The sequence below is a fragment of the Trachypithecus francoisi genome, unplaced genomic scaffold (assembly GCF_009764315.1).
Source record: "Trachypithecus francoisi isolate TF-2019V2 unplaced genomic scaffold, Tfra_2.0 Lachesis_group7, whole genome shotgun sequence".
In the NCBI taxonomy this organism is placed as follows: Eukaryota; Metazoa; Chordata; class Mammalia; order Primates; family Cercopithecidae; genus Trachypithecus; species Trachypithecus francoisi.
This window is the reverse complement of record NW_022681472.1, coordinates 32,392,469-32,411,934: the sequence shown is the minus strand read 5'-3', so window position 1 is coordinate 32,411,934 and position 19,466 is coordinate 32,392,469. Positions and strand designations below refer to the sequence as shown.

The window sequence follows — 19,466 nt, the reverse complement described above, 5'->3', positions numbered from 1 at the left end:
CCCTGAGGTCACTTACAGATAACCAGACATAAAATATGCCTTGGAAAATATGGCTCTTTGAAATGGCATACATTTTTCCCCCATGCTTTACAAAAATCTTTTGATAGTAATAATCTTTGGGCACCACCACAAATGCAAAGCCCCTAAGCTTTGTGTTGTCCACAAGTCTTGATGATAAGATGGCATACCTGAATATTTCCCAGATGCCTCAGCTGTCATGACTGCAGGTGTGTCCCGCTCTGATTTCTCAGAGGCAGCTGCTGGCAGTAGCATACTGTTTGGCATCATCACATCAGGGACAGGCACCTTTGAAAACCAAAGGGGTTTATGTCAAATGTACCCCAGAAATCACAAATTCCATCACATCTCTCTTTTGCCGGTAGCATATCCCATTTACATTTATTTTTCTTAACCAAAGCAGGGATGTTTTGTAGATGTTACAGATCAATGCCACACCTTCAAACTTTAGATCAATGCTGTGGCAATGTATTATTATTATTATTATGGCTTACAGGTTTCTGTAGGTTTTTTTTTTATAATGATAATGAAGCAAGTTTGAAATGCAAGGTGCCCACTGGGGTTATTTGATGAACATTATAGATATAAAAAGAAGACTGCAAAATAATGTTCTTTACTAAGCAATGCCTCGTTCTATATTTTTTTCCAAGCAAAAGAGGTCACATATGGGCCTTCAATGTGATTCCTATAACATGAGCAAAAACAGAGCTTTAAGTAGCTCTGAAGAAATACAATATAATATAAACAATATAATATAAACCAATAATTACAGATTTTATAGTGACATTCTTAACACAGATTTTGTCACACATGCATCAATATTTGGTATCCTTACTGTCATAAGCAGCTTCTCAACACAATCTGGAGACACACTGTGCAAATGTGTCAGATGCAGTTGGAGATGCATTTTGTTGCTGAGGACATCCTGGCAGAGAGGACAGCAGATGACCGGCTGCACCGAGTGCTGTGATAGGACATGCATCTGGATACGACTTTGGTCCCTACTATTGTAGTTACAATAAGGACACTGATAGAACTGGAAAATATTGAATAAACATGGCGACTATTAGTTAATGCATTTCTCATTTGATACATAGTAGTTGTATTTTGGGGGTACATGTGATATTTTGATACATGCTTACAATGTGTAATAATCAAATAAGGGTAACTGGGATATCCATCACCTCAGACATTCATTATTTCTTGTACTGAGACCATTTCAAATCTTCTCTTCTAGCTATTTGAACATAATTAATGTATTCTGATAACTTTAAAACATCAGAAGTAATACCACAAGTTAATTATATTGCCAATTGCAATGTCTACATACATTTCAACAGCATGGAATCATTTGGGGCTTTAAAACTATCAGGAGCAATAAAAAATAAAGATTTACACAATAAAGGAGGAAAAACGTATTTACCTGTTCATGACAGAATTTATTGTCCTCTGTAGGTTTTGACCTTTTTGTTGCAACATCCTCTTCTTTTGCCAGCAGGAGTGGCTGGGTACCCCCTGCCACACTAACTTTTAGTTCCTTCTCTGGTATGATTATCCCTGATTCCCGAAAAGAATAGAACAACTCAATTTAAAAACACAATTTCAAAATGAGAAAAATTATGTTTTTCAAACAGTTGTGACTTTAAACACACTGAATCACAAAAAGAACCTATAAGCAGTTTTAGATAATGTTAATCTCAAAAGGCAATAAGAACACTTCTTTTTGTCCACTGACTAAGTGGACTTTATAAATGTATTTTAAAATGTACTCCTGTTTCATGTTTAGATAACCCTAGGTGGCCTTGAAAGATTCATCAATAACACATGCTCTCTGGTGTCTCAGAATGCCTTTACCACATTAAAGCAAATCTACTCCCTTTCACAAATACTAACTTAAAAAATCATTATTTCCACTAACATTTAATTACCTATCTCTTTTCTGAAATTCTTTGACGCTTAAAATATTTCAACATTCTGAGAAGGGTTGACTGATTATAATTCAGAAACTCAAATAATAATAATTTTATATCATAAATGGATTTAAAAATGGAAAGGATTGTAAAATTAATCACATATATCTGCTGCTGCTATTAGTGATTTACTCTTTGCTGTAGATATTTCAGCAGTTGGCTGTACATATAACATTTAGTACAAATCTCAAGAAGACAATGGTTTTATGAGGTTAATCCAAATATTTGGTGTTAAAAATGATTTCAAATTTTGCCCAGACCAGCAGTATAATAGGAGCCTCATACACATCAAAGAAAAGAGTGCAATTCTAATTTCCCAGACTAACAGAAAATTCTTTCCAGCATCAATTTGCCCAATAATCTCCTCTGCAAGGCTAGATATTACAGCGACATTGGGTAGGCATGTCACATACATCTCACGACAAACACAAAACCTCATTTACCAGCCATTCCAATCTCATCATAGCATGGCATCATCTGACCTTTTTTCTGCTGTTTATTATGAGTATTTCTAATTTTAACTTTCAATTTTCACCATCTTCCAGTCAATTTGCAACTAAATTATTTCCAGGGTGAGGACACTATCACTGGACAACTGGGTGCAAATACATCTTGAAATGCAATGAAGCTAAACCACTGATTGCTATCAGACCCCGCGTAAATATATAGTCCAGGCGTAATCTGATTGTATGCTGTGCATGAAGATTTGTCTTGATTTTTTTTCAATCCACATACGGTTCATATAAATGAACAAATTGTACCTTATTGCAAAATAACCCAGTTTTAATTTAAAAATAAGGTCAAGGATGTTATGGAAACAAAGTAAAAATAAACAAACAAAAAAATACATTCTATTTCAACTGTGAAGAGAGATGCATGTTTTATACCTTATAAATAATTTTAGAAATTTCAAATTCAGAAAGAAATATAAAAGCAAGAGTGATTCCATGCAGACCAAAATTAAAATATAATTTAAATGACATCATGACAATGATTTTATTCTCTTGTGGTTCATAGTAGACAGAGAATTAATGCAAAGTTTTCATCAGATTACACTGATACTGATTTCTAGATTTATAAGCACTAGAATTTATTTGAGTTGGTACATTTGTCTACATATATATATACATATATATATATGTGGGAGACATTTAGGTTATTTCTAGATATTTGAAAACATAATTTATGATATTTGAATTTGAATGAACTTAAATCCAAGAAAGACTGAAAAGCTTCATTACATTGATTAAAAAATGCCCAAGTATTTGATATCAAAAGATACATCAAAATAGGAAAGTCATAATTCCTATTTTCTTGTCATAATTAACTCTGGAATAGAAGAATATATGTTTCTTTCTCAAAGCTGAATATGCTTGGAATATTGTTTTAAAAGTGTTAAAAAGCAAACATTTAAGAAAACTATGATATTTTATATTTTCAAATAAAACTTACTGCTTAAAATGTCAAACTAAGTTGTATAAAATTATTGCCATTTAAATCAACCAATGTCTATCAATTGCCTTCTCCTGTGAGATGTTTCTTTAAAAGTTCCCACACTAATAAGTAAGAATATGTTTCCTTAGGAGAATAATACTCTGTCATATCCCCTTATCATTCTTTTGTGTACATGGTGGAATTGGACATGACCAATAAGTTGATCTGGGTCTCTGTGCTATCAAAGACTGTCACACACAAGTTAAAAGAGAATTTCCATGACTTTGTTGCTTGCAGGCCCTTTGGATCATCAGAAATAGAATAAATATTTCAGAAACTTCTAAATCTATTAAATGTATAGCTATAGACTCATTTCCATAAGCATATATAATGTGTATTTTATTCTCATATTGAGACTGTCAGGGATAAAAAAATGTATTGATTTCAAGATCTAGGATATTTTACTAAGCCTACACACTGGTGTGCATAACGTATAATTGATACCATGTATATTAAGAATTATTTATTTTTATGCTTATTAATATTCATCAAAAATATAATTGCTTTTGAATTTAGTGATGTTCTATGCTGTATCAAAAAAGTAAGAGTTAAGTTTTAGGGTCACTATCACATGGCCATTGCAACAACTGTTGGCTGTAGTACTCAACACAGTATGTGTCAGCCTCAAAATTTTTCTGGCTAATTAACTTAAACCATAATCTTAATATAAGCCAGGAGCCTCCTAAAGACCATTTTATTTGAAATTACAAAGAAGTTATAAATGAAAGCTAGAACATCTAACATTAGCTAGGTACCTCAAAAATGCGTGGCACTGATAATAAGAGAAAGTAGAGAATATCGAGATGTGGTAACATGACAAAAACAGATTCTGGAGGATGAGGCAAGTCATCAGGATTATTTATGTAAAGACGAAGGATGTTACATTCTATGCGTGTATGCCTTTCTTACTCAAAGGGATACTATCTTAGGTTTCATATTATGGCATCCCTGGTAAATTATAGAAAATCAACTCTGGGATCTTTTTTCTAAGTTGTGTTATCCTGGAAATGCCTATTAAATAAGGGTCAATTAATTTGAGAAAGGTTTTAAGTTTTTTGATTGCTTATAGTTTATGTCTGCAACTTTATTTGAAATAAACACTGTTGGTTACCCTAGATCAGAAAAAAATTTTAAATAGGATCCTAATTTATTTTGTGTTATTGAGGACAACACAATATTCTCAAAAAACAATGTCATTTTCATTCATTTTAACTAAAAAATGAAGTCGAACTACAAATAAGCACTGCCAAATAGATGAAAAAAATGATTACCTGTCAGTTATGGGATTATTTAACTTGCATGAGATTGCTAATATAAAAAATGACATAATTCATTTCAATGCAGATACCGCCTTCTTAATAATTTTCAATCCCTAAAATACAGAAGGCTGTAAAATGGTTTATACTCATAACAAGTAAGAATAATCCAATAATGCACATGTACTCAAAGCAAATCTTTAAAAAAAAAAACTAAGTACTGAGTTATATTAATGAGTCAATGTTTTTAATAAAGTTTGAATACTATAAAACTTGGATATAACAGATGATGTTATTCAACTCCAAATAATTATAAATTATAATTTCCAGTACAGTATTCTTTCTAATGAGACTAGAATGAAAGGATAATTTTAATTGCAATAATGAAGGTTAATTTCCATCTTTCCTCATGTTTACTCCCTTATTAAAAAGTGGTCCCCTTAGCCAAGGCAGAGACATATTACATTTTCAATGCAAATGTATTAATCTGGATAAACTCTATTAATTCTTGTACTGCACAGAGCTATAATTTGGATTATAATTAATCTAAAGTGGCACTAGATTTAAATGACAATATAAATGAAGCATTAGAAGGCTTTTCTATTATGAATGAATATTCAGCAAATATAACTTGCATATTGCCACATCTCATTTTGAAAGCTCTACTCCTGCAGATTAATGTCAGCAACATAGCACAACAGCTTACACAAACATAGCCTTCCTAACATATGTTAATTCCTTCCTGTCTAAAAAATTCTGTGTTAAAGTTGGCTCAAACTACCTTCTCATCTAACATACGAAGATAGTGATTATTTGTAAACTTGCTAGTATTTTTTTTTACATTTATGACACATATAAAGAAAAACAATAAATATAAGTGGTTATTTAATCATTAGAAATACATATGAGAGAAAATCCATGTAATAATTTTTTAAACCTAAAAGCATTCAATTTAGAAGGCAGAAAACTTTGTTAAATGTTCATGTTAGTTGTCAGCCACAAGAGCTGTCTTGAAGGCTGGAAGGTTTTAAAGCTAAATATTAGCATTTCAGCAACTGCTTTTAGTTGGTCCTTGCTTAGAGCTTATTTTTTATCCTTACAGATAAACCCAGGAAGGCATTTCTATGGGGATAAAATTTGTTTTAAATAACTACCTTTATACAATTGTCTGTATCCTCTCAAATGCCCAAGTCCTGTCTGGATGGTACAATTAGGTGCCCAAGGAAGAACAATAATTCATTAGCCCATTAGGGAGTGATTGAGCCCACTACTTTTGTGGAGCAGTAAGTGGCACTGGTAAAGACAGAGCCTTGGCATCTGTGCTATGTTCCAAGCCAGATTCTTTCCTCAATGATAAAATTAGATCAATTTTTCTAGAGATTCCCAGAATCCATCCTTTACAAGGTACTAGATATTAGACATTTAAGACCTGGCATAATGTCATATACTTCAGTATTACACGGGCATTGAATTAACACAAATCTGATACCTCTGTTATACATTCTTCTGAAGAATGAGAAGGATATATTCTGCAATCTGTTTTGGTACTACTATGTGAAAGATACCACTGAACGCAGACAGAACCTTGCCCTCTCTGAACCAGGCAAGCAGCTAATTTGATAAGGTCCATCACAGAAAGTGAAAAAACCGCCTTGCTATTTACAATCTTTTTCAAATAAAGTTTAGACGGTACCATCTTTCACATTAACTTATCACTAGGTACTTCTAATTCCTCCTCAGTAACTTCAGGAGCCAGCTTACTAATATACAGCTAAGGCTTCTTTTTACATTGCTTGTGGCTTAATGTCAACCTTCAATCTTCTTTGTTTAAGTCAAATCAGAATCATATGTTAGACACTATATCCTAGGAGCAAATCTCAGGGACGCTTTTCTCACTGGCCTCCTGAAAGAAATTTAGTACTGAATAGTGTGGGGAGGGGAGCAGAGAGGCCCTTCAGATAATTTTTAAAGGGAATGCAAAACTTAGATACGCAAGGACTGAATTACAAATGTGGGATGATTCAGGTTTAAATAAACTTGCATGTTAAAATGATATTTTTTGTGCAACCCAATGTCTTCATAGTGAATACAAGCTCCTTTATATGCGGCTGTCACTGGAATTCAAGGAAAAGATAGATGACTACCTGAAACTAATAGGCTTGAACCCGTTTCAGCACTTCTTCTGCTTCAATGAGTCCAACATAATAAAACTAGGTATAGCGTGCAGCAAAAGTAGCCAATGTAATATTCATTGCAACCATAGATTTCCATCTCATACATACAAAGCATGGATGAAGTCATATATTTGCCAAATCAAACACAGTAAAAGCCTTAGGTATCCACACCAGATGCTGGCCTAGGGTTGGTTTGTGCACAAGTAAATGTCATGACACGAAGGTTTGTTTTCAAAGACAGTAGCTTTCATTACTGGGATTTGTCTATTCTAGAAGATCAAAATTACCCAGCACCTAATCCCTTTTCAATGATATTTCCTCTTTCTTAGGCTGAATCATCTGTAAACTTTTTCCCTGGATTTTGTTTGAAATACCTCAAATAGATGCCCTAAAAAAGAGCAAATTCCTGAGTGTAAGTTGTAAAAAAGCAAGGAAAACTAGCATTTATTTTTAGGGTTACATGGTTTGGTGGGCGAATACATGTGACTGAATGACAAAATTCAAGTGATATCTAATCCTATGCTTATGAAAAATTAATATGCCATCAGAGGAATCACAAGTATAGCTAAGATTAATGAAAGGCGCTTAAAAAATTACAAGCACACAAACTGATTTGATTAAAAAATAATCTCACTGGTCGTCCTGTAATATTCTTCAACTTATCCACATCTATTCTGTCAGATGGTTATGATTAAAAATAGGTCAATGGGAGGCTACTGATAGAAATCACATGCAAAATGCACATGCAATGAATGGTAGTGGGAATGTTCAGACAGTTTAAAATGACTAAAAGCTTTTAATAAGTTTTCTGGGGTGGGGGGATGGTGAAGGAAGAGTTGATGGCAGGGAATGGGTATAGGGAAATGCCAAGGTGAAAGATTCTTGCATCTTACCAGAGTCTTTATTAGAGTTTTTGCCTTCACTATTGTCTCTCTCACTTGTGTCTTTTTCGTCATCCTCGGCCACTGCTGTAGGCTTAATAGCTCCTTCTGCCTCCTCACTTTGTTCTTCTGTTAAGAAAGGCAGACCAATCAGTAGAACTGAAAACCTCCCAAAAATTCATGCTGAAATAAACTAAGTGACCACTTGAAAACTTTGTTATTTATGAATCATCTACAGGTATTCATACTCAAATGAGAACACAAATTTATGCGAAAGTCTATGCTGATCATGCTGACTGTACCAATGCAAATTTTTTATCTAAAGGATCTTCTTTTGTATCCATTGAGAAGATGGGTCTATACTAAATTAAAATAAATTCTTTTTAGTACAGTTTAAACTGAAACCATATTTAAAAAATGAGTATAAAGCAATTCTGTGATTTCTATAGTAGAACCTTGTAACAACATAAACCCACTGCTCCATGGACTGGGATGGGTGTCAGGAAAAAAAAAAACAAAAAACAGATTTTTAAAAAAAAATCTTAAATAATATAACAACGGGTTAAATATAAGACAGGTGTTACTCCCGCCTTCAGACCCCAGACCCCAAAGGAATTCTTTGGAATTTTGTGAGAGTAAGATCTCAAAACTTCAGTGACATTGGGGATTTTTTTTTTTTTTTCTGTAGGGGGAGCTATACTGGGCTTAGGATATAACAAGGTATACTTCTATGACAACTGCATCACCCCACACCTCATTCACGGGTTCACACCAGCTAGATTACATGGAAATCCTCATAGTAACTCAACCCTATTTAATTATTCTGTAAATCTTAGCTATGCCACTGCTGGTGGATTAATCTGTTTATGCAGTTAGCCTCTATGCTGGGGCTGTGTAGCACTAATCCGTGAAAGGCCCACTGTTCTCTTTCATCCTGCGATCATTTGTCTCTCACTGTGCTGATGTCACATTTTAATGAATTTTTAGCAATCTGAGTAATGCCAGATAACCAGGCTCGCAACTCCCCACAGCATGGCATGCTGTTTTCATTGCAGCACAAAAAATAAAAATCATATTCCCCTGTTCAGGTAGGAATTACATAAATTAGGAGAAGAAGGTAAAATGGGAGAAGAAGGTAAAATGGGCTGCTCAATTTCACAAAATCTTTAATGACCATATAAATTAACCCTGGAAAGGCAAAAGGTCACCGACACACATTTGCATACACTCTTCTATTTGCTTTTGATAAGCAGAGCTTTTATGCAGAGAACATGATACAATTAACCCTTCAATAACCATACAAAACGCTGCTATGGACATTTTAAGTGTCAAGCATTAACTGAAAATTACACACTGAATAAAATTTTCATTGCAAATGCTATAGTGATTGAAAGGGGAAATCGTGGCCCTTTCCACACCCCATGTTTTATTAATAACATTCTGACAGCAGAATGAAATATCCACTGTCATATGTAGCAGCTGAGCACCAAAAAAAAAAAAAAAAAAAAAAAAAAATTCTATTTAGTGCCTCACTTGCCAGCCATGCTCTACAACTGTGTGAGCAGGACAACAGAAGGGGACAGTTCTGGGCTCAATAGGAAACTCTAAAAAGCTAAAGAGAAAACAAGGACATTAAATACATTCAAAATAAGAGTTTGTTTCAACTGTGAGTCCTCAAAGGCACCATACAAATCCATTTATTCCATTTTTGCCCTTTGCCTCTGCACAAAAGCAGAGGGATGGCCCTTGTTTAGGGGGTCAATCATCTGAGGGTTTGAGGGAAGCTTCCCTTTCAGGCAAATACACTCAGAAATTTAACTTCAAGAAGAGAAAGAAACAACACCTCTTCTGGCGCTAGCCTGCTTTCACCCGTCAGTGATAATTACTGATCAAACACAGGCTCCCCTCTCCCAGCACCAGGCCATGCTGGTAGGTAAAGTGCTGGTGGCTGGGCTGGATTTGGGAGGCTGGAGGGCTGAGATCAACTGGATTGGGCTGTGTCCCTCCCAAGTTCACACACGTGACATGATCTCTAGTTCGCGACCTATGACGGCTTGTGGCAATTACTTTTCAACTCATCCTGGGGAAAGGATGCAAGAATTCTTGGAGGAGATTTACTGGGCCCTTCCCCCAGGGCTGGAAAATAAAGTGTCAGCGTGCCACTGAGTGTCCTTATCTTGAGGGGACATAAAATTGTAAGGGCTATCGCAACTCACATTAATAAAACATTGTGTGTCAGAAGAAGAAAAAGAAAATTATGAAGGCACTAAAAGAAAAGCTACAGTATATAATCTGGGTCTCATCAGACAGATTTTGCAGGGTCCTCTTCTTCATTTTCTGGTATGTGTTTTAAGTGTGAGAGAAATTCCCAGACATGTTCTTCTATACATCACTGTGGTGTCTGACCTCAGCCTGACCCTGGCAACAGTTTGAGAAATCTGAATGTGAACAAAGACTCTGTGTCAGCAGCAGGGAAAGATTGTGGGATAGACGCTCCCCATCAACTTAATCGCAAACAGCAGTTCTGAGGCCATAACTTTGCCCGGCTCCTCCAAGCCACAACTCATAACCTTTGGAGGTGGATTTGCCTGCTATGCCTCTGCTTCTGTGACTTTTTTCCCCTCTCTCTTTTCAGGTTCTTCCTTTGAAGTAGGCAGGCAATTAGCTCTAATGCCCAAGCAATTCAGACCTGTTTTGTGGTTTAGAAGGGGAAAGCTGTTTATTACAGGTAGGCTCTTTGGAGCCATAAGAACTTTGCAAATTTTTAATCATGCAAAAACATAATCAAAAGGTAACTTATACACACCATAAAGTTTCATATAAGTCAGAATAAAAGGGCACTTTTATTCTCAAACAGGGTTTCAGAAATAAATTTGACATTCATTGTATAAATAGACTTTAGAGTCAAGAGTATGAATGTGGAGAAACCACTTTCTCTGGAAACCCTGTAGGTTAGAACTTGGGTTAAGGGAAGGAGTGATTACATTCTAACTTTCAACCACCACATATTCTCAGTTGTAAAATATTATGAAATGTAAGGGAAATATATATATATATATAAAAACACTAAATGTATTAAATAGATACTGTAGAACTGAGGAAAATATACTACATAAAATTCCAAAATAAAGATGCCAAAGTGGTTTTCATTTTCACCAATAAACCTCTTCACTAATATATTACATGCAGTAACAGTGAAAGTATTAAATCATTTCATGACACTGTTGTATTCAACGTAAGTATACATGTATACAGCATATGTATATGTCACATGCAATTTATTCTTTTGCCTCATGAAATACAGAAAATACAATATTTCTATATTAATCTTTACAATGTTTATACTTAAACTTACCATGTATATCAAGGTCCATTTGAACGTCCCACATCCCAATTTTCAGACAAATGATAATACATTTTCATTTTAACATGTTTCAAAATAATAGAAAGAAGGCAAAATACTGTAGTCTTATATTGTAGAAATATGTTACAACAAACATTCCCGAGCATTTTTGACATGTCTAAAATGATCTTATAAGTTACTCTACATATACACATTGGCTATATTTAAAAGAAATTGTTTTGAATGACTAGCTTAGAGTATTTTCATTTGAACAATAACAAACAATTGGAAAACTGCTATTAATGTATCCTACAACATTATGCAATTTCTAAGCAATGTACATCAGTCGTATCCCTTTGATCTAAGTACCACCCAATTGTAGTTATTTCCCGTTGTCCTTTTCTCTCTCTCTTTCTTTCTCTCTCTCTCTTTCTCTCTTTCTTTTGGAGTCCCACTCTATCACCCAGGCTGGAGTGCAGTGACACTCTCGGCTCACTGCAACTTCTGCCTCCTGGGTTCAAGCAATCCTCCCACCTCAGCCTCCCAAGTGGCTGGAACCACAGGCATGCACCACCACATCCAGCTAATTTTTGTATTTTTAGTAGACACGAGGTCTCATCATGTTGGCCAGGCTGGTTTCAAACTTCTGGCCTCAAATGATACGCCAACTCAGCCTTTCAAAGTGCTGGGATTACAGGCATGAGCCACTGTGTCTGGCCCTTAGTTCCCATTGTCTTAACATACAACTGGGTTTGGGATCCCTCTCCTCTGAGTCTGCTAAGAAAGCACTTCATATTTTTTAAACCCATGAAGTGCTCATATAAAGAGGAAACTTAGTAACTTAGACATCCTTAGTTTTATATTAACATATTGAGTGTCTCTGTACAAGACACCTGGCTTGTGAGCATTCTTTCCTAGACTCCTCCATGATCTCCTTGCCCAGTCATGTCCCACTCAAATCTATTCTTCGAATGACCTACTTAAATCTGACTTCCCAACTTAAAATATTTCAGTGAGTCCTATCACTTACGAAGAAATAACTCAGCCTTCTGTACATAGCGAGAATATGTCCAAGATACCTGGTCCTTGTCTATCACTCCAGTTTCATCTTTGTTCACATCCTACATAACACTTAGTGCTTGAGAACAGTCTTCTTACACTTTAGAGTGTCAGATTCACCCATCTTGGGTTTTTACTGCACCCCATCTTGAAAGGTTATAGTGTAGTAGGTCTAGAGTTGAACCTGAGAATTTGCTTCTCTGTTGAGTTTCCAGGTAATGCCGATGTTCCTGGTCCAGCTCACATTTTGTAACCACCGTTCAAGAAGCCCAACTCTTTGGAGCGCTTTCTCCCTTCCTATATGTACCATTACAACTCCTTATCTTATTTAGAACAACTTTTCTTCACTGTGTAAATTCCACTTTTCCTTCAAATCATCTTGGGAAATATCAGTTTCAACATCTATAAAAATGGAGTTAATAATAATTATCTCATAGGTTTGTTATGGAATAACATATACAAATTGGTGAGCACAAGCTTAGCAAAAAAATATTTAAAATCATAGCTGTATTATTACTAGTACTATTAAGTACTATTGTTTTCTTCTCTAAAAAGTCTTCTCTGAACCCTGAACTAGGATTAGTGTTTCTGGATAAATGCTTTTTTTCCCAACCCGTATGCTGATGTTGAACCGTTCACCACAGTCTAATTTGTGGAAATTATCTGTATATTGCCTACTTGCTGTAATAGGTAAACATTTTTTGAAAATAGTGATTATCTTATCCATCTTTGTACCAGAAGCAGCTGGAACAGTGCCTGGAATACAGTAGGCAGGCAATACATGTTAGTTGGAACAGTGAATTGGGTTTAGAAAGCAAAGTTTGGGAAAGAAAAGGAAAAGTCCACGTGCTACCCTAGCCCCTATTTCCCTTTAATAAAGTGTAAAAGGGGTGTTTGATTTTGTCTTGGTATTCTGGCTTGGTTTTTTTTTTTTTTTTTTTCTTTTTGCATTTCTCTCTCTACTAAATCACATTTATTATTCAGCCCTCTCCAGTCTGGTTTCTGTTCATGTTAATTCCTTCTCTCAAAGTCATCAATGACTCCCATGCTGTAAAATTCAATGATTACTTCTCTGCATCTTACTTGACTTTCTTTGCTCAACCGATGTTACTCCTCCCTTCTTCTGGAAAATTGTGCCTCTCTTTGGATTTTATTGCATCAGGTAATTGTGATTTTCATCCTGCCTCTCTGGAATTACTTCTTATTCTCCTTTGCTGGGACCTCCTCTATTAAACAACAACTAAATACTTGAGTGTCTCCACTTATTAGTACTAAGCCCTTTCTCTATCTACATTACCTCCCTAGATGATCTCATCTGGACTGATGGCTTTATATTTTGTAACTCTACTTGGATGTCCAAAAAGTCTATTTAATTCAGTATGCCAAAATCAGAGCTCTCAATGCTCCTCAACACTTCTTACTCCATTTCCCCAACTTTACCATTGCAATTAACAGCACCACCACCCAGCACAAGCAAGAGTCATCCCTTAGTCTTCTCTTTCCCACTCATATGCGTCCTATCCATCAGTAAATCATACTATTTCTACTTCCAAGATACTTCATGTATACTGAATCCATCTACTTTACATTTTCCCTGCTAGTACCGTTAATATCTTACCTATATTCCTTATGATCTTATAACTAGATAAGACTTATTCTTGTGTTCCTATAATTTATTCTGCACAACTAAGTAAAATCAATCCATTCTCCTGCTTGAACTCTGTCATAGCTTACTATTTCACTTAGAATAACAATAACAACTCCTTACTAGGCTGAAACAATTAAGCCCTTGCCTACTTTTCTGGCTGCATGTTATGCTACACTCTTCCTCACTCCCTCATCTTTCTCCATGATGAGAAAGCTTTCTTTCTCTTCCTGGAATGGGACCAATTTTTTCCAAACTCTGAAGTACATTCTCCCAGACTCTGAATAATTGGCTCCTTTTCATTAACCCGGACTCGAATCACTTGTCATTTCCTCAGAGAACTTCTCTGACTACTGCTTCTAAAGTAGCTGATGAGCTGTCACACAAGTAAGGTCCTCAGATTTTAGTAGAATCACTACCACCTGAGGGGCTTGCTGGATTCCAGCTCTAGTGTTTCTGATTCAGTAGGTCTGGGTTGGGCCCAGTAATTTGCATTCTTACAAGTTCCTAGGTCGCGCCGATGCTGTTTGAAAGGAGATCACACTTTGAGAACCTCTGCTCTAACAAATCACCTCTTTAACTTCCTTTATCACATTTATTGCAATCTGAAAATACTTTTTTGTTTATTTGTTTAGAGATATTATCTAAAGTGAGGGACTTCATCTGTTTTATTCACAATGTTTGCTCAGCAGTCTCTGGCATATAGAAGATACTCACTAATATTTTAAATAAAACTGATGATTTCTAATTTGACTATTTGCACAACTAAGTCTATGGTGTGATGTCATCCACTAAGATGGAGAAAAGAGGAGAACAAATAGTTTTGCGGAAAAGAAAATTCAATTTGGAATTTGTTGTGTTTAGCCTCACTACAGAACATCTAGATGAAAATATCCAGAAGGTATGGCAATATCTAAGTCTAAAGATTCTCAGAGAGATTGAAGTAATAATGTAGATTTTGATGTCTTTGTTACAAAGCAATAAAGAAACATACTGACAGGAAGTAATCTCTTTTAGCTTGAAATTTTTGCCATAACTCTTGATTTTGGCCATAGCACTGCTGAGTTATTAATGAAATCTTTTCATTGGTTTGAGGTAGGGGAGGGAGAGTAGGTTTGTTCTATTTCATATTAAATATGCTCTCTAGCTTTTTAGGGGAAAATAACATTTTTAAAAGTATTGATGAGACATGCATAGGTAAAGGTAAACTTAGCTTTGAAGTTGGTATTTTTTATGAGGAATGTCCTGACTATATGGAAGCGATGTTTTCACTTGCAAAATTGTTTTTATTTTAAGTATTCCAATATACCATTGTGAATGCAAAGGACCTTTGATAATCATTTATTGTTCTATATAGCATGTTATTATTCTAATTGGATAAATCTAGAAACTGAGGTCATACTTATATAGCAGAAATACATAGCTGAAATAAATGAGGTGTGTTGTAGTAGTAGGAGTGAATTTCCTTTTAAATTATCTGAATATAATGTAGCTAAGAAGGTGTAACTGCCTTTTTTAAACAAATAGATATATATATATACACACACACCAAAGCAAAAGGATTAGAGGATATGTTGACATGACTATACAAAATCCAATGAATTCAATAATTACCAAAAATAACTCCATCGACTAGGTTCTTTGATTTGTGAAAAACAATATCCAGCTTATTAATATATGCTTTGTATAAAATCTATAATTTAGGTGAAGTTTCATAGTGTATAAATATCGATGTGAAAAATTATTAGCAGAAGTTTTAACTTATTCTTTAAGAAGCTACAGACATCCACAAAAAAAAAAAAAAAAGAGTTCAGACACAGACCTTATATACTTCAGAAACATTCACTCAAAATGGATTACAGACCTAACTGCAAAACACAATGCCATAAAACTCCTAGAAGATAACATAAGGGAAAATCTGGATGACTTTGGGGTTAACAACAACTTTTTAGATACCACGCTAAAGGCACGATCTATGAAAGAATTGATAAGCTGGACTTCATTAAAATTAAAATTTTTGCTCTTTGAAAGATACTGTGGGAAAATAATGAGACAAGCCACAGACAGGAAGAAAAGATTTGGAAAATACATATCTGATAAAGGACTGTCATATGAAATATACAAAGAACTCTTACAACTCTTACAAGCAAACAAACAACTCAATTAAAAAATCGGCAAAAGACCTTAACAGACACCTCACCAAATAAGATATACAGATGGCAAATAGGCATATGAAAGATTACATGAATGAAAAAATCCACATCACATATCATCAGGGAAGTGCAAATGAAAACAACAATGAGATACAACTACACACCTATGAGAATGGCCAAAATCCAGAACACTGACAACATCAAATGCTGGTGATAATGTGGGACAACAGGAACTCTCATTCATTGCTGGTGGGAATGCAAAATGGTACAACCACTTGGGAAGACAGTTTGGTGGTTTCTTACAAAACTAAACATGCTCTTATCATACAATCTAGTAATTGTACTCCTTGGCATTTATCAAAGGGAGTTGAAAATTTATATCCACACAAAAGCCTAGACACAGATGCTCATAATAGTTTTATTTGTAATTGCCAAAACTTGGAATCAACCAAGTTGTTCTCAGTAGGTGAATAAATGAACTGTGATATATCCAGACAATTATATATATATATATATATATATATATATATAAATTCAGCACTAAAAGGAAATAAACTATCAAATCATGTAAAGACATAGAGAAAACTTAAATGCATATTACTAAGTGAAAGAAGCCAATCTATAAAAACTACATACTGTTTGATTCCAACTATATGACATTCTGGAAAAAGCCAAACCATAGAGACTATAAAGGATCACTGGTTTCCAGGGGTCAAGAAGGTGGAAACAATGAACAGACTGACACAGAAGATTTATAGGGAAGTGAAATTGTTCTATATGATATTATAACGGTGGATATATGTCATTATGCTTTTGTCCACACCCATAAAATATACAACACCAAGAGTAATCGCTAGTGAAAACTACGGTGTATGAGTGATAACATTGTGTCAATACAGATTCATTACTGAACAAGTGTACCACTCTGATGGTCAGGCAGTGATAATGAAGGAGGCTATACATGTGTCAGGGGAGAGGGTATTGGGGAAATCTATACCTTCCTCTCAATTTGCTGTGAACCTAAAACTGCTCTAAAATGTAAAGTCAATTTACATATACTTCCAATGATTGAATTTATTTGATTTTGCTTTTTATTTGAATAAGCCATATGATCAGATCTAATTAGAGAAGTTCCAGAGAATGTTTATTACATCAATTGTGAGAATGACAAAAGCAACTCATTTAGGACAGGGAAATATTTTGAGAAGGAATAGGAACCATTACCTGAGGTTGATCTCAACTGCTGCTCTGTAAGATCATCATCACAAGTCCTGGCTCCCAATGAGGCAGTTTCTGCAGAAGACATCAGAGTGAAAGGTAATCAGCGTGCTATATCTAGCTCTCACATCATGGCTAATATCACAAGAACCCAAAATTTGGCAGTCAGGAGAGATGAGTATCAGGTGAAGCTCAGGTGAGTCTCCAGCACCCCTTATATCCTAGTGAGCAGTAGCTGGCAAAATGAGCCCAGGGAGTGATAGGATTAGATTTAATTCTTAATTATTAGCAGTACAGAACAAACACACTGGTAGAGAAAATATAGGAGCAGGAAAGGCTCATTATGATTTTTGTCATTGGACTATTTGGCCAAGCATACATTTTATAGTATTATGTGTTAGAGTTACAATAGCACATTACATAAATTATGAGCATACTTTTACTTCTCTCATAAGGTACCAGAAAGCAAAGAAAAAATCATTACTGTATATGATAGCTGATGTGCCAAAGCAAACATCAGGCACTGGAGGGGGCACCTGAAGAATAAGTCCAAATCATCAGCAAATCCACATCTTTATTCTCATCTTTCATTTGAGCTTTAGAGCAAAAAAGCCAACAATGTCTTGGTTTACAAAACTCAACACCAAACACAAATCATATAGTCACCTAACTGTGTGATTCCTTTTTGCACCCTATTGTAGGGGAACCTATGGAATAAACGAAACAACTGGACCTCAGAAATTTCCTTCGACATCTCATTCCTTCTCCACACCAAGTCACCACCTGCTGTTGATTCCATTTTACCAAGTCTCTTGTCATGGGTGCTCTCTGTTCCCTCTGTCTTCTTCTCCTTCCTGACCATTTCAGCAGCCTCTATAATCATCTATATACCTCAAATTCCCTGTCTTTCCAATCCAATCCCTCATAAAATCTTAAGAGTTATCTTTTTAGAAGATAGAATCTTGAGTACAAATCATTTCTCCATCACTTCTAGGTATGGGTGAATTACTTAGCCTTGCTAAACCTCAAGTCCCTCATGCATAAAATGAAGATAGAACTATGTAAATAGTAACAGTAAAAGAAAATAATACAACTAAAGGTGCAACATGATGTAGTCTTTAACATCTGAAAAGACCAGATGTTATCAAGAAGTTAAAAAAATGGTCAAATAATTCTTAACTGCCAAAGGGAATCATGTTTACTTACTATTTCTAGCAATGGCATCTCTGGTTGATTCTGAAGACTTTCATTAAACAAATAATTAACCTTGAAAATAGAAGTGCATAACAAGGCACTGTTATTGCATTTACTAATTGTCTTTTCTGCTGTGTATAAAACCTTTGACCTTTAGTAGTAATCTATTTAAAAACAATACAATCATAATAAATACTCAGTGCCCCCCCACCAAAAAACCATTATGTTAAACTCATCATGAAAAAAAAAATTTATTCTCAATGTTTACTTATAAATCCATGAGTAGCTTCCAATACATCACAGCCTTAATGGACATCCTACTTGTCACTCAAGAAGTCCACCTTCTTTCTCTTGACAACTTCTCATGTTGTTATGCCTTGATCAACGTAGTTCCTTTGACTTTGAATGCCTTTTTGTTCTTCCCTTGTTAGCCTCCTATTCTTCCCTCAGAACTAAAAGTACATGAAGCCTCCTGTGTGCACCCATCATGATTAGCTTACACGTATGTTTCAGCACTTATCATGATGTATTAATTTTTGCACGGTCCAGGTATGTTTCCCCAATAAATTTTGATTTCCTCAAATGCAGCTTTTCATTTCATGGATTCTCAAGTAAGGACAGAGTAAGTGTCAAAGTCACCTAAGACGCTTTGATAGAAAATACTAACCTACATCCTATATCCTAAAACAGATGAATCTGAAGATGAGAACTTTCTTGTAACTTCCCAGAGCTTCAGGACTCTAAATTCAGAGCTCTGTTAACTATACCACAGATAATACAAATGCAGACAATACCCCCGCTTTCTCTATATATGTGTGTGTATGTGAAAACCATTTCTCTTTTTTCTAGCGAAGAATCAACATAATTTATCAGAAAATCTCTACCACTACCTCCACATACACATTTCAACATATTATATAGGCTTGTTCGAAATGAATGTCAGTAGTACCTAGGTGACTTTGACCAAATAACTGCTATTCCTTAAAGATTAATGAAAGTAAAAATAAAACAATGACAAATTATTGAGTTCTTATCTCTGCCAGGTACTGTGATAAGCTATT

At 35.1% G+C, this 19,466-nt stretch overlaps 1 protein-coding gene across 1 annotated transcript in view; it reads right to left on the bottom strand.

Moving 5' to 3' along the window:
- Window positions 1-19,466, bottom strand: part of ZFHX4 (zinc finger homeobox 4) — a 170,870-nt gene that overhangs the window by 16,771 nt on the left and 134,633 nt on the right. The window contains exons 4-8 of the mRNA XM_033202639.1: window positions 17,218-17,286; window positions 7,806-7,922; window positions 1,442-1,575; window positions 854-1,054; window positions 189-306 (exon numbers count right to left, since the gene is read on the bottom strand). Coding sequence (XP_033058530.1) covers window positions 189-306; window positions 854-1,054; window positions 1,442-1,575; window positions 7,806-7,922; window positions 17,218-17,286 — 639 coding nt within the window. The remainder of the gene's footprint in view (window positions 1-188; window positions 307-853; window positions 1,055-1,441; window positions 1,576-7,805; window positions 7,923-17,217; window positions 17,287-19,466) is intronic.